The sequence below is a fragment of the Halichoerus grypus genome, chromosome 15 (assembly GCF_964656455.1).
Source record: "Halichoerus grypus chromosome 15, mHalGry1.hap1.1, whole genome shotgun sequence".
NCBI classification, from domain to species: domain Eukaryota; kingdom Metazoa; phylum Chordata; class Mammalia; order Carnivora; family Phocidae; genus Halichoerus; species Halichoerus grypus.
In genome coordinates this window covers 52,768,508-52,784,400 of record NC_135726.1, presented here as the reverse complement: position 1 = coordinate 52,784,400, position 15,893 = coordinate 52,768,508, and the positions used below count along the sequence as shown (strand labels likewise).

General features: G+C 54.6%; 1 protein-coding gene and 1 long non-coding RNA gene across 2 annotated transcripts in view; both read left to right on the top strand.

The window, feature by feature from the left end:
* SLC8A2 (solute carrier family 8 member A2) overlaps positions 1–4,886 on the top strand; it is a 30,423-nt gene extending 25,537 nt beyond the window's left edge. Inside the window, exons 9-10 of the mRNA XM_036114070.2 lie at positions 1,394–1,672; positions 3,092–4,886. Of these exons, the coding sequence (XP_035969963.1) occupies positions 1,394–1,672; positions 3,092–3,468 (656 nt within the window). The 3' untranslated portion in view covers positions 3,469–4,886. The remainder of the gene's footprint in view (positions 1–1,393; positions 1,673–3,091) is intronic.
* Positions 1–15,165, top strand: part of LOC144380225 (uncharacterized) — a 168,511-nt gene extending 153,346 nt beyond the window's left edge. The window contains exon 2 of the long non-coding RNA XR_013444162.1: positions 15,125–15,165. This is a non-coding gene — a long non-coding RNA (uncharacterized LOC144380225). The remainder of the gene's footprint in view (positions 1–15,124) is intronic.
* The last annotated feature ends 728 nt before the right edge of the window (positions 15,166–15,893 follow it).

Here is a 15,893-nt window from a genome sequence, read left to right as displayed (position 1 = left end):
CCTGATGGGAAAGGCCAGAGAAGTAAGCAAAGGCCAGAGCCTGCGGGTTCTCAAATGCCAAGCGCAGGAGTGTGGGCCTGGGTCTAAGGGCAGTAGGAAACCAAGGCAGGATTTGAAGCAGAGCAGGGAAAGCCCCCAAGAGATGCAATGAAAGCAGCCCCTTCCCTCCCAAGAGTGTGTTCTCCCCACTCTGACTTTGGCCATGTCTCACTGTGGCCAATTAGGAATGCATTCAGCAGCAAACACCAGAAAACTCAACCACAGTGGCTTAAGCACACTAGAGTTTCTTTTTCTCACAGAACCAAGAAATCCATAGGAGGCGATAAAGAGTTGGCAGCTCAGTAACATCCTTAAATGCCCGGGCTTCTTCTTCATTTCTCTTTCCCACTTTCAGCTGTTTGCCCTCATGGTTGCAAGATGGCTACCGCACCTCTAGGTGTCAAGTTCGCGTTCCAGGCAGGCAGAAAGAGGAAGCAGGGAAGCAAGGAGGGTTACACTGTTTCTTATCGGCATCCTTCCAGATGTAGTGCTTGGTCACTGGAGTCGTTCACTACTTCTCATTCATCACTTTATGCTTCTCAGTTTAGGGCAAGGTAGACAAAACATTTCATCTGTGCTTTCCCGTTACAAGTCGAAAGCAGGTCAAATTCCGTCACAATACGTGGCACAGACAACTCTAATGGTGAGTGAGGCATCCCTGACAAGGTTCAGAGAAACAGATCCGTAACACGGTGCCTGTGTCAGGAAAGCCGGAGCCTTCCGGAAACCCTCTGTTTAGGTCTCATTGCCAGACTGGGTCACATGGCCACTGCTGCAAGGGAGTGTGGGAAAGCAAGTATTTAGCTGAGGACAGGACTGCCACTAGCTGCAAGGAATTCCAGGAAAGTGAATATTTTATCTGAGGACATGGCTGTTGCTAGCCCGAAGGGATTCTGGGAACGTGAATAATGTTAGCTAGGTATCTGGCTGGCGCTCTAGCTGCAAAGGATTCTGGGACAGTAAGCCCCGTTAGCTGACTACGTGGCTACGGTTAGCTGCAGTGAATCAGAGCAAGTCAGTATTTCTAGCTCCAGAAATGGCTGTATGTAGATGGTAGTTGTAAAGGCTTCTGAGAAGAAGATTGTTTTTAGCTAGGGAGATGGCCACCCCTAACAGCAAGGGATCCTAGCAAGCCAGATATTTTTAGCTGGGCACGTAGCCTCTATCTTCAAGGAATTCTGGAAAAGCGAGTATTTTTATCTGGGCCCGTACATTCTCCTAGCTGCAAGGGATTCTGGGAAAGCAATTCGCTTCAGGAAACTCACTGCCTGGAAATTGCACAAAATGGGAGGGATCTGTAGGTGAGGAAGAAGGAGGCATGGGTGTGTGCCCCAGCTGGGTCGTGTGCCCACAGGGGACGAGGAGGAGGAGGAGGACGGGTCCCGGGAGGAACGGCTGCCTTCCTGCTTTGACTACGTCATGCACTTCCTGACGGTGTTCTGGAAGGTGCTATTCGCCTGTGTGCCCCCCACCGAGTACTGCCACGGCTGGGCCTGCTTCGGCGTCTGCATCCTGGTCATTGGCCTGCTCACCGCGCTCATTGGGGACCTGGCCTCCCACTTTGGCTGCACCGTTGGGCTCAAGGACTCTGTCAACGCTGTAGTCTTCGTGGCCCTGGGCACCTCCATCCCCGGTAACCCCCTGGGAGACTGCTTGTCCGGGTAGAGTCTCAGAGAAGTCCAACAGTAGAGCCTAAAAGAAAGGTTCTGCAGATATCAGGTGGTGGAGTCACACAGAACCCATATGGTGGGTCCCCTAGAGATATGATGATGGAACATAACAGAAACTAGGCGGCGGGGGTCTGTAGATTCAATATACAGACTGAATCCTCCCCAAAAGCAACCGGGCGTAATGTCCCATAGAACTAAGCTGGTGGGAGATGTAGAAACCAGACGATGGATTCCATAGAAAGAAGGCAGGGCACTGAAGAGAAAGGAGAGGGGTCCCACAGAAATAAGGTGGGGACTTCATAGGTACCAATCAGTGGGTGCCAAAGAAACAAGATTAATTACCTTCCCCTCGAGAAACCACGTGGAAGATTCCATCGAACCATGTTGGTGGCCATGACAGGAACGAGGCCAGTGAATCTCAAAGCTTTAACTAAGATGAGCGGGCAGAGTTGAAACTAGATGTTGGAGGCGGGAGTGCCACAGAAATAAGATAGCGGGGCCTCGAAGCCTGTAGTGTATGTCCCATGGAAACGCAATGTCCATGATCCCCCTCTTCCCAAATAAACCTGAGAGAGGGTCCCTTAGAGACCAGGGGGCCCAGACAGAAATTCTTACAGGAGTGGGAAGACCAGATGTGGGGAGCCTGACACCTTTTTTTCCCACATGGATGTGTTCACCAGTCGGGTGGTGACGCTGTAGACCTAGAAAGCAGGCGGCGGTCCCGTAGACTACTGTGAATGGTTCCCTGATGCCCGCGCTCCGTACCAGAGATCTGAGTTATTAGCAAGATGTTCAAAAGTGGGCAGAGGCCATAGAAACCAGGCTGTATGCTTGACAGAAACCACGGGGGAGAATTGACAGGAACAGGATCACGTGCGCATGGAACCTAACACATATTTTGTCCAGCCAGGTGGCAATGGGAGGATTGGGCAATACAAAAGTAGGCGGTGGGTTCATGCGATGCGGAGACTGATTCCTATGGAAAGCAGTGAGTCCCAGAGAAAGTAGGCGGCAGGCCCCATAGAATGCAGAGACTGGGCCCCCCTCTCCCCCCAAATCAGGCAGCGAGTCCACAGGAAGCAGGCAGCGGATGCCACGCAAAGTAGGTAGTGGATACCACTGAATGCAGACCTAGAAAGCAGGCAGCGAGTTCCATAGAAAGCAGGCAGCTGGTTCTGTAGAGAGCAGGCGTAGGGACGGTGAGCCGCTTGGCCTCTTGGGTGGGGTCAAGGCCGCAGGGGCAGAGCTGCAGCAGCGGGAGGCGGGAGGGCACACGGCGCGGTCTGGCTCGTCGGGGGCATGGGGGTGGCGTCGGGTCTTACGGAGAGCAGGCGGCGGGGACCCGCGGGGACCCTCTGACCGCCGTGTCTCTGCCCACGCAGACACGTTCGCCAGCAAGGTGGCGGCGCTGCAGGACCAGTGCGCGGACGCGTCCATCGGCAACGTGACGGGCTCCAACGCCGTGAACGTGTTCCTGGGCCTGGGCGTGGCCTGGTCGGTGGCCGCCGTGTACTGGGCGGTGCAGGGCCGCCCGTTCGAGGTGCGCACCGGCACGCTGGCCTTCTCCGTCACGCTCTTCACCGTCTTCGCCTTCGTGGGCATCGCCGTGCTGCTGTACCGGCGCCGGCCGCACATCGGGGGCGAGCTGGGCGGCCCGCGCGGCCCCAAGCTCGCCACCACCGCGCTCTTCCTGGGCCTCTGGTTCCTCTACATCCTCTTCGCCAGCCTCGAGGCTTACTGCCACATCCGGGGCTTCTAGCCCCCTCCCGCCCCCCGCCCCCGCCCCCGAGACTCGGCTGCCCCTGCTCTGGACCCGCGTCTCCTTTGTCCTCCAGAGATTCAGCCTCCTCTCCTGGGACTCAGCCTCCCTTCCTCCCGGGAACTGATAGCCCCGCCCTCTGTCCCCACTGACATCCTCCTCCCTCCCCTTCGGGAGTCTCCCCGAGGTACCCGCAACTGCAGCCCATCCCTGTTAGTCACTGTCCACACCCCTGGGGACATTTTCACCTCGAGGCCCCTCCCTAGAGAACCGCCCCCTACCCAGTGACCTTCTAGAGAATCTACCATCGGTCTCCCTAGACACCCAGCCTTTCCCTATCCCTTACGACCCCCTTCCTCTAGAGGATCCCCCCACCACCACCACCAGGGACCTGTGCCCCAGGGTCTCAGAACCTAGCCCTCCCTGGGGGACCTTTGAAGGAGGCTGATCCATCCCAGGATGTCCCCGCTCTCAGCCCTTCTCCCCAACCCTCAGGGAGCTCTGTTCAGCCCCCCGGGGTGGGGCGGAGGAACAGGTAGGTGCGTGCATAAGGGGGCCACACCTTCCCTGATTTCTCCACTCAGGCCCTTGGGAGGATACTAATTCTCGAGGCTTGGAGAAGGGAGGGGAGAAGTTTGGGGTTTCAGAGCTGGAGGAGGCACATTTGAACCTGCAACTTCTCACATTCCAGTGCCCCCACTTGCCTCCACTACCTCTGAGAGCCCAGCCACGCCTTGGAAGGGGGGGGGGCTGTGTGTATATATAGTGTGTTTGGGGGAGGGGGGACGCGGGAGGGTGCATGTCTTGGGGAAAGGGGGTGACAGACTTTCCTTTTGTGAGGGCAGCAGACTCCCCCCAGCCATGAGAATTGGCTTTGGGGAGGAGGCCAGGAATCAAAGGGAGTCCAGCCATCTCCCCTGACAATCTAGAAGGCTCATTTTGCCCTCAGTGCCAGCCAATCCGGGCAGGGCCCTCGAAGAGGAGACCGAGGGTCCCAGAGGACCAAGGCTACAAGCCAGCAAATGCTGCCACATCTCTGCCTGATGGGGAGCAGGGGTGGGTGGGAGGGTGGGACTGGGGCCAGGGGGTCTGGGTGGGCATTTTTAACTTTGGAGGCCGCCCATCTGTTGGTAGGCCATCTGCATTTTCTTACTGTTGTTTCCTGCCCAAAGGACACACTTGGGGTGTGCGGAGTGCTGCCCTCTGCTTGGGACCCTGAGGATCACCCTACAACCCCCATAACACCCTGCTTCCCACAGGTTTTTAGCGTTCTATCGTCCTGTTGTGCATCACCCCAACATCCCAGACCTGTTACCCACTCCCCTTTCTCTACTCCTAGCTCATCAGCACCAGTCGCTGTGTCTTCTCTGTGATTTCTGTAAAAGTTGCCATATAAATTTGAAATTCTGCCTGAAAAACAGCCTTCCCGTCAGCAGTTGGGATTCTAGAGGAGGGAGCTAATGAAGTCTCTGACTGAGACTTGGGCAACTGTGGAACAGACCAGGTACTCTGGGTTTTTCCATGCCCCCAGTCCTCTGCAGGACACCCACATGCACCAGCCACACTTAAAGTCCACACTTGCTTCCCATAGCCACGCCCCTATTCACCACCCAGTTTTCCCTAGCTACGCCCCTACGCCGCGCCCGGGAGCTTTCCCTAGCCACGCCCCCACCGACCACCCAGTTTTCCCTAGCCACGCCCCCACGCCTCACCCGGGAGCTTTCCTAGCCACGCCCCCATTCCACCAGCCACAAACTCCTCCTTTTCACTGGGCATCCTGGGAACACAAAAGAGGAGGACCCAGATTTGCCTATCAGAGGAGCTGGGGTTGATGGGAGTTTCCTGAAGCGAGTGTGTGTGTGTGTGTGTGTGTGCGCGCGCGCGCGCTTGCTTCACCAGGAAAAGGGCACAGCCTATGTAAAGGTGTGCAGACTTGTGAGTTACTGGCTTTTTCATACTCCTGCCAGTGGTTAGCATGAATGAGGTATGGGGTGCATGGGGATGGGGAGTGGAGCGAGCTCAAGAGACCTTATCAGCCCCTCTAAGGAGCTTAGAATTTATCCCAAAACCAAAGGGGAGCTTTGGAAAGGTTTTAAAGAGGGGCCAGGCAATTGATGTCTGATTTACATTTTCAAACTTTCCTTCTGGCTGCCTGTGAGGCTGGAGGCTGCGAGATCAGGGAGGAGGCTGGGGCAGCAGAGGGGTCCTGGAGTAAGGAGATGGCGGTGGAAGGGGGATGGCACGAAGGGGATGGTTTAGAAGATAATGGATCAGGCTGGATGAGGGGGTTCAGGGAGAGCGTGCAGGCAGGGCCCTAGCAGGAAAGAAGTGGCTCACGCAAAGGGAGTCGCCAGGGAAAGTTTAAAGAAGGGGCTATTAAGGGATTAAGGGGTGGGCAAGGTCAAGGAAGACAAGCCGGGAGAAGTCGCAGGACCTCGGGGCCGGCAGTAGAGGGACCAGTTACCACCCCCGGCCTGAAGGTGTGAGCTGACAGTTACCTGAAGCTGTTGAGACTTGAAGTTGTAGGTATAGTGAAGGCCATGAGTATGGGCACCGACGACCCACACTGAAGAGAGAAGGGGGCTGGACAGTGAACACCCCAACCTGACTCTCCTCCCACCCACCAGGCTCCTGCTGGTGCCTCCCATTGGCTGAATTCAACCGGAAGCCAGAGGTTAATAGTTGGTGCATATAGGTCACCCTTCTAGGACGCAGAGCTGGAGGGAGAAGGGTGGAGAGTGGATCCGGTAATTGGGGGTGGGGGACGGGGAGGGAGTCAGTGTGGACAATGTCTGGCAGAAGCAGTGAGGTCTCTCCTGGGTTTGGGGAATGAAGGTGGGGATAAGTAGGGAGAACAGGTTTGGAGAACATGCTGGACTCAGGTGAGTACATGCTGAGGGTGAAGCCTATGGGACATCCAGAGGAGATGTCAGGGAGGGGAAACATCCAGGGGACACCTGGAACTCAGGAGAGGGGGATGTGCTTGACAGAGATTTGGCATCTGTTGGCAATGCGGTGTTACCAAGCCACGGAGGGGGTGGGGCACAAGGAACATGGGAGACCTGCCGATGGAGAAGGACACGCCGGAAAGGTAGGTGGGAAACCAGGAGACTGGGACACCTGAAGCCCAGAGAAGAGAGTTTCCAGAATGAGGGTGCGGTTGACAGGATTGAAAGGTGGAGGAAGATGAGCAGCTGGAAGCAACTTTGGGATTTAGGACTTGACAAGAGCAGTTTGGTGGAGGGTGTGGGGAAGGGGTCAGGCTGATCTAGACGGAGGAGGGAGTGGAAGTCGGGGAAACTGAGGCAGAGCATATAGTCCCTCCTAAGGATCGCCCCCCTTCTACAGGTGTGGAAACAGGCTCAGAGAGGGAAAGCAACTTGCCCAAAGTCTCATGGCTAGGAAGGGCAGGGATGGAAGAGGATGAGGTCCAGAGTGCCCAATGGGACAAGAACAACTCTGTCTTACCAGGTTGAAGAAGGACAGTGGTGTAGAGGTAAGGAAATGGGTGAGCCTGGCCTCAGGAAGATGAGTAAGATCTCAGCTTCAAAGAGAGCACATCCAGAGCTTGGGACGTGGATGAGATGAGGACCGTCCCACACCAAAGTCACGATTCTTCCCTGGATGCTAGGAGTTCCAAGGGAGTCAGCTTGGGAGTGATTTCAATTACTTGTCATGGCAGGAAGCAATAGCACAATGATTTCCTTTCTTCGTGCCTCAGTTCCCTCATCTGGAAAATGGGGACAAGAACAAGAATAATGGGGACTAATGGTGCAGGGTTCTATCGAATGATATATATTTTTAGAATAATACCTAGCACATAGTAAGAGCTCAATAGATGGAAGAGTTATACTTTCTAGATATTTCCAGCTTGCTTACTTTTATAGTTCATATTCTCTCTCTCTCCCCCTCCTCTCTCCCTCCCCTCCCCACTCACATGCACACGCACACACATACACGCACGCACGCACGCACCACAATGGCGGTCCTAGAACAGCCCCAGAAGGACAGAGAAATGCAGACTCCCTCTACACCTGCTTTGCCACCTGAGTCTCGGTTCCTAAAACCCAAACCCAGGGGAGAAGAAATGGGGAATATCCCTTCCACTCGCTCTACCCCCCACGTTCTTTAATTCCCTTTATCCAGTACGTGCCTGATCTGTGCCTTGCACTATGCTGGGGCCACTGTGGTGACCAAAATCTCCCTTGGCCCTGCTCTCGCCTGGCTCTCAGGGCAGTGGGGGACACATTGCAAACAGAGTGCAAGAGGTGGCGGTCAGCTTGGGACCTGTGAGTGGAAAGACTCTGTAGCAGGACACAGGTGGCAGGGAACTGGGGCACTGGGGCTGATCTAAGCAAGCAGGGTGAAGGGAAACAGACAAGGGATGGTGCAGGACTCTGGGGCTAGCAGAGCTGAGAGCTAGTAACGCCCCCAGCCTGGGGGACGGGGCGGGGGGCGGGGGGCAGTGACTTCCAGAAGCTGGAAAGTATGGCCACATGGAGAGGGTCACCCCACAAAAGCTGGGGCTCTGGTATAGACATGCAAACTGACCCACACCCATGGGGCGGGGCCGGGCCAGTGGGAGGTGTGGGGGGGTGAATGCCCTGACCTCACTCTAGGGCTCTACAGGAGTCCCTAGGACAGACAACCCTTGGATGCGTTCCATTAAGCCGCGCTGTGGTAAGCTGACTAATGGCCCCCCAACAGGTCCCCTTGCTAATCCTCAGAACCTGTGGATATGTTCCTTTCTGCGCAGAGGGACGTCACCAATGTGATTAAGCTCGTCTTATGAGGGAACATTACACTGGATTATCTGCGTGGGCCCTAAGTGCCACCACAAGGGTCTTCAGAAAGGGGGAGGGGGTGAACGCAGCAGGACGTGTGACAGGGGAAGCAGAGGTTGGAGTTACCCGGGAAGGGCCACAAGCTGAGGAGCTCAGGCACTTCTGGAAACTGAAGAAGGCAAGGGACCGGCTTCTCCCCTAGAGCCTCGGGAATGAGCGGCCATCACCTTGATGTTGGATTTCTGGCCTCCTGAACTGTAGGGAAAGAAGTGTGTGTTGTTTGAAGCCCCTAAGCTGGTGGTAATGTGTTACAAGAGCAACAGGGAACGAATACAGAGGCTTGCCGAAGCCTCCTAGTGCCAACTCCCATCTCTCCCTGGACCTCAGTAATGTGAGCACATAGTGGAAACTTCTCGTATTTCTGGCCACTAAATGCACTATGTGTGGGGACGTTTCCAGCCTTGAAAGTTTGTATCCTCCAGAAAGGAGCCATGGAACTGACCTTTCCAGCCTTCTTTATAGTTAGGGCACAGTCGCATGACTTAGATCCCCCCAAACAGACTCACCAGCAGGAGTCCTCAATTCCAAAGGAGCGCCTTGCAAAAGGAGGCTCCGTAGGGGATCCATGTAGCTGGTGAGGATGGTGTCATACCGGCACCCTCTGACTTTGGGACGGCTCGCTGGTTGCAAGAAGGGGCACGGACACAGAGGCAGCATCAGTGTTGGGGAGGTGGGCAGGCGAGGTTATGTCCCGGTCCCAGCAGCGGTGCAAACTGGGACATCCAAGACTCAGATCCGGATCGCCCGTGGCTATGGAGGTGGCTTCCTTGTTGGGTCCATTCTGGCCGAGGTTTGGGGCTCTCTTTCTGGAACCTTAGCCTCATGCCTGGTTCTCCAGGCCACTCAGTGCTTCCGTGGGCCCCTCATACCTTTTTCCTTAAGTTCCATATAGTGAATTGTATTAACATTCGCTGAATTCTATTTGCCTTCCCTGTGGGAACATTGTGCATTCCCAGCCCTTTGAATTCAGTAGTGATTTGCCTCAGCTAAAGAAAGAGGGCAGAAGTGATGTGTGGCCCTTCTGGGTAGAAGCTTTGAACGCCAGTGCACGCTTTACCATGTCTCGTCTTCTTTGGCCATGATGAGCTATAATGTACATAGTGACCACTCTTAACAGCCTGGGGTTCTAGGGTGAAGGTGTTACGCAGCCAACTTGCCGTGGGCTTGTAGCTTGATCAAGAAATAAATCTGGGGTACCTGGCTGGCTCAATCAGTAGGGCATGTTGACTCTTGATTTTGGGGTCGTGATTTGAGCTGTACATTGGACATAGAGATTATGAATGAATGAATGAATGAATGAAAGAAAAGGAAGGAAGGAAGGAAGGGAGAGAGAGAGAGAGAAAGAAAGAAAGAAAGAGAGAAAGAAAGAAAAAGAAAGAAAGATCTTTATTTCATTCAACTGAGATTTGGGGGATGTTTGTTACTGTGACATCACCCAGCCTAAGCTGACACATACACTCTGCTTCTGTGGAATCAGTCAGTCACCTTCTGCTGTGTGCACCCAAGGCCACAGACAGGTGCCGAGGGAATAGACTGCATGAGGATTCTCAAGCTGGAATCTACATGTACTGAGATCAGTGGACAGGTTTCGGGAAATTTCTGAGCTTGTGTGCAAATCGCACGTGCAGGAGCATTTTCCCAGGAGAGGGCCTGTAACATCCACTGGACTTTCAGATCAGTTAAAGACTTAAAAGACTCAAATATGTTGGCCCTCAAGTAAGAGGACCTGGGTTCCAATCCCAGCTCTACCACTAACTGGCTGTGCCACCTTGAGCAAGTTACTTAACCTCTCTGGGCTTGTTTCTTCATCTGTAAAATAGAGATGATAATTGGTTAAAGAAGGAAGTACTTGTACTGGTAATATTTTTACTGATAGTAGTTAGATGTGGTTTAGACGTGAATAACGGGGATCCAAACTAATAATGGCTTAAATAAGGTAAGAGTTTATTTCTCTCTCTCGTGTGACAGTCCGCATCTGGTATGGCAAATCTACTTCACCGGGGCAATAAAAACTCAGGTTTCTTCTATCTTGTTGCTCCAGCATAGCCAGAGTATGGCCTTCCTCGTTTTAGCTCAGGATGGCTCACGTCCGTGGCCTCATTCCAACCAGAAGGATGGGGCAGGAAGGAGAGGTCTGAGATCCACCGTGGCCCAAGAAGGCCACATATCACTTCCTTCCGCATCTCGGTGGCCAGACCTGACTCACATGGCCACGTCTTGCTATGAGAGGTGCTGGGGGAAAAAAAATGTAGTTTTTATCCTGAGTCATGATGCTTAAAATCTCCAAGGATGTTTCAGGACAAGTGAGGTGAATGGATGTAGTGGGACAATGAACAATCTCTTCTGCAGAAACGTTTGAGGGAGCGTGTGGAGTGGATGCTGAGAAGCTCTAAGCAATCAGAATAGGGGTGCGGGGTGAAACTGACATCAACACCAGAGGGTCCCGGACCCTTTGCGTCACCTGCTCCAAGATCAAGGTCCCCAGCCAGACCCGGTCCCAACCCCCCAAACCTCCCCAAACTCAAAACCCACATTTCCTCAGCCTCATCTTCCCAAACCGCTCCCCAAGTCCTTAGCCTGTTTCCCCCAAATAAATCTGCTGCCTAAGACCCCGCCCCTCAACTGCCCCGGGTCCCACTCCTCACCCACACCTGTCCCTGACCCTCCAAGCTCCCCGTCCGGGATGTCTGTTGCTACGGAGCAAACCACCCCAAGACTTAGGGGCTGAAAGGACGAGTTCATATCCTCTCCCACGGTTCCGTGGGTGGCTTGGTTCCCGTGGGCTCTATGGGTTGACTTGGATCGTCTTTGCTTGGGGTCTGTCCCATGACGGCAGTCAGATGTCAGCTGAGGCTCCAGCGATCTGAAGGCTCAGCCAGGCTGGCAGTGCAGGTAAGGCACCGTGTGGCTGATGGCTGGTGCTGGCTGGGGGCTGAAAGCCTAGCGGGGGCTCCGAGCCCCTGAACTTCCTGACAATTTCTTTGCCTCTTGTCTCTCCACTGCTCTCTCTCCCCCTCTCTCTGTTTCCAAAGTTCTCTTTTAAGCCTTGTCTTCTCCTCCTCTCTCTCCGTCTCTGTCCCTCTGCTTTGCTTCCTTGATCTATATCTTCACTCCCCGTTTACCTGTTTCCAAATGTCAGCCCCCCACCCCTCGTGTGTGTGTGTCTGTGTGTGTGTGTGTGTCTTCATCAGTTATCTATCGCAGAGGAACAAGCCACCTGAAATTTGGTGGCTTGAAACAACGCTGTATTATTTCTCACATTTCTGTGTGTTGACATTGGTTCTTCGGGTCCATGTCAGGTTGGCTGAGGTCATCGTGTGGCTTCATTCATTTGGGAGCTCGGCCGTGGCTGGAATGTGCAAGATGCCCTCCCTTGTGGATTGCAGTGGGCGCTGCCTGGGGGCTGGGCCGCTTTACTTCTCCATCTGGCCGCCCTCCTCCCCTAGTCGGTTAGACCAACTTCTCTACCAGGTTGCAAGGTGCCCTGGGTCACGTCTACCACAAGCAATTCACAGGATTTCAGCGGGCAGGGAAGTAGAAGCCGCCTCTTGATGGGTGAAGCACGTGCCTAGAGGGAGGAGGGGACTTATTGGCAGCCATTCGTGGTAGGCTGAATACTAGCCCCCCGCCCCCCAAAGATAATCCGTGTCCTCATCCCCAGGACCTGTTGAATGTTACCTTATAGGACAGGGAAGGATTTTGCAGGTGGGATTAAATAAAGGGTCTTGAGATGGGCCAATTACTCTGGATGACCCGGGTCAGCCCTAAATGCAGTCACAGGCATCCTGAAGAGGGAGAGGATACTACACACACAGAAGGGGGCGCATGTGAGCACGGGGCAGAGAGAGCTGACGACGCTGGCCCTTCAAGACTGGAGTCACGTGGTCACAAGCCCCCGGAAGCTGGGCCAGAAGCCCCCGGAAGCTGGGCCACAAGCCCCCGGAAGCCGGAAGAGGCAAGGAACGGATTCTCCCCTCGAGCCTCCAGAGGGAGCGCAGCCCTGCTGACACCCTGATTTTGGCTCAGACACTGACTTTGGAATGTTGACCTCCAGAACTGTGAGAGGATAAATCTGTGTTGTTTTCAGCCCCTGAGCTGGTGCTAATTTGTAACAGCAACTGCGCGGAGTTAAAGGTAATGAATCCTCTACCTTTAGAGCTAACTCACCACTGCCTCTTGTCTCTTAGTTTCTGGGTATCTCTACATCTTGAACCCCTTTCTTTCTTTTAATTACAGAGGGGGGAGGGGCAGAGGGAGAGAGAGAGAGGGAATCCCAAGCAGGCTCCACACCCAGCGCAGAGCCCAACTCTGGGCTCGATCCCACGACCCCGAGATCAGGACCCGAGCTGAAATCAAGAGTCGGACGCCCAGCCGACTGAGCCACGCAGGCGGCCCCTTGAACGTCTTTCTTTTTGATTGTGATAAAATACACATAACGTAAAATTCACCGTTTTAACCATTTTCGAGTGCACGGTTCAGTGCCATTTTAGTGCATCCACAATGCTGTGTAACCCATCAGCACTATCTGGTTCCAGAACTTTTCCATCGCCCCAAAAGGAGACCCCATACCCATTAGCAGTCACTCCCCACTTCCCCTCCCCCAGCCCTGGCAGCGACTAATCAGAGCCCTGTGTCTATGGATTTGCCTATTCTGGACATTTCATATACACGGAGTCCTACAATATGTGGCCTGTTATGTCTGGCTTCTTTCACTTAGCCATCGTCCATCCATGTGGTAGCAGGTATCTGTACTTTATTCCTTTTTATGGATAAATAATAGTCCAGTGCATGAATATACCCCACGTCTTTTTTTTTTTTTTTAAGATTTTATGTATTTATTTGAGAGAGAATGAGATAGAGAGAGAGCATGAGAGGGGGGAGGGTCAGAGGGAGAAGCAGACTCCCTGCCGAGCAGGGAGCCCGATGCGGGACTCGATCCCGGGACTCCAGGATTATGACCTGAGCCGAAGGCAGTCGCTTAACCAACTGAGCCACCCAGGCGTCCCATACCCCACGTCTTGAACCCTTATGTTCTTTTTCATTTCTTTGCTGTGTCTCACATGCTCACAGCATCGTAGGCTTGGGAGGTATATTAGTGAGGCCTCTCCAGAGAAATGGAACCAATAGGATGGATAGATGGATCCATAGATAGATTTATTTTAAAGAATTGGCTCATGTGACTGTGAGGGCTGGTGAGTTCAAAGTCTGCAGGGCAGGCCAGCAGGCTGGAGACCCAGGGAAGCGGTGATATTGCTTCCTAAGCTGAAAGGCAGTCTGGAAGTAGATTTACTGTCTTCTCATGGGACGTCGGTCTTTTTCTCTAAAGGCCTTCAACTGATTGGGTGAGGCCCACCCACTTTTTGGAGGATTATCTGCTTTACTTAGAGTCAACTGATTTAAATATTAGTCTCATCTGAAAAACACCTTCACAAGTAACATCTAAGCTGGGCGCCACCATAGCCTAGCCACATGGACAGATAAGATTCACAGGGGATCTCTCCTCCCCTTGCCCACTCTCTGTGCCTATCCACTGAGTCCCTGCTTGGCCACCGTCTGAGGCTGGGCTCCACAGAAGCCAGCCCAAGGCAAGGCTGGAAGGCAAGTGGCTTATTTGGGAGGTGATTCCAGGAGACACTGGAGGGAAGGAAAGCATTAAGGATGTGTTGATCAGCAGGTCACCCCCTGCGGGCAACAGAGTCTCAACCCTGCTGGGACCGCTCAGGGATGGTGCAGAATCCTCTTTGGGGTGCCCAACCTCAGGGTGAGGAAACTGGGGTGTTTATCCACTAACTCTGGGCTGCTGATGAGGAGGCCTTCTTCCAGGGTTTGGCTCCTACCACTTCCTGCCTCAGCCAGAGCGTGCATCCACTGGGGGTGCAGGTGCCAGTGGGGGAGCTGCTGTTGGGTCACAGGGACATAAGTGGGACACCCACAGCCCACACAGCCCTACCGTCTCCCCCGTCCAGTGGGAAAATGCATGGGCACCAAGAAGGGAGGCCCGGCTGTCCCTCCAGGGAACAAGGAAGGGCTGGCTCCTGGCCCCTCCTGGGCTTCCGCTGTCCCCTTGAGGATTGAAGTCATGGAGACCTTCCCAGCACTCAAGCCTGGGGGAGAGAAGGGATGGGCTTCCCAGGTCTCAGTGTCTCTCCAGGCCCTGGCTCTCTTGCCCCCCGCCCCCATAGTTGGCCTCTCTGCTCCCCTGCCCTCTGCCTGCAATTTTCTCCCCAGGAGGTGGAGAGAAGGAAATGTCAAGGATGATGGATTGAAAGGGGCAGTTGGGGTCAGGAGAGGAGGGACCACAGGACTGGAGGGGAAGAGGAACAGAAGAGAGGAGGGAGCGCGGAACAAAGCAGAGACAAAGACCAAAGGAGACAGAAAATTAGATGGGGAGAGGGGGGCCCAGAGACTTTTAAATGCGGCGCCGAAGCAGATGGGAGAGAGAGAGAGAGATGGGGCAGAGATGGTTCCAGAGGGTCAAAGCGGTCCTCCAGCCCCTTAATGCGGTGCCAGGGAGCTGTGGACCAGAGAGCAGACAGAGTCCCCCCCCCCAACCCAGCAGGGCCACGTGGGGGTGAGGGAGATGCGGGGAGATGCAGAGACAGGGGAGAGTGAGGATGAGAGACAGAGAGATCATCCAGACAAGAGAGACAGAGACAGGAAGGAAAAGATGGAGAGAGAGACACAAGAGACAGACAAATGGACAGACAGACACACTCAAGACAGGGAGGGAGGTGTGTGGTACGAGAGGGATGGAGAGGGAGAGGAGGAGGGGGGAGGAGGCGAGGAGGGAGGGGGAGGGGAAGAGGGGGGAGCAGGGAGAGAGGCGGGGGGGGGGGGGGGGGAGGAGGGGAAGCGCAGAGCAGAGATGAGACCCAGAAAGCAGACATTAAGGCATGGAGCGAGGCTGGCAGAGGAAAGCCGATTGGAAGAAAAAGGAGGGAAGGGACAGGAAGACAGGAGTGGGGCTGGGGGTGGGAGTCGTGGCCAGCGCCCCTCCCCCACCTGGGTCAGGCCGGTCCTCCCAGTGGCCTCTGCTGAGCCATGGCTAATGGTATGATTGCTTGGTGGGGAGGCAGGCGGCGGTGACAAATGAGCCGCCGGAGTCGCTGGCTCTGGTGATGGATGGGCCCAGGAGGCAGGCGGAGGGGGGGCGTGGGGAGGGGGGCTCCCCCCCCACCAAGATAAATGTTTTCCTCTCCTGGAGCCAGGCAGGGGAGGCACTGGGGATTCGGGAGATGCATCTGTGAGGGGCCTGGGCGGGGTGAGGGGTGAGGGAGAGACACAGGAAGGCAGAAACCCAGGGCCACGGGGTGGGGGGGCTCAGAAGGAGAGGAAAAGGGGGGGAACACAAAGACCAAGAGACAGCAGTCTCCAGAGACAGAGATGAGCTAGGGGGAGGGGGAGACAGACCATCCAGAGAAAAGGAGACACAGAGACAGATGAAAAGATGGAGGGAGAGACAGGTGAGACAGACAGATGGACACACACCCAAGACAGAAACAGAGACACAGAGGACCGTCTTTTAGGGTCCCTTCATCCCCACCCCTGAGCAAAGATACAGATCCTTGCGGAGAGCCTAGG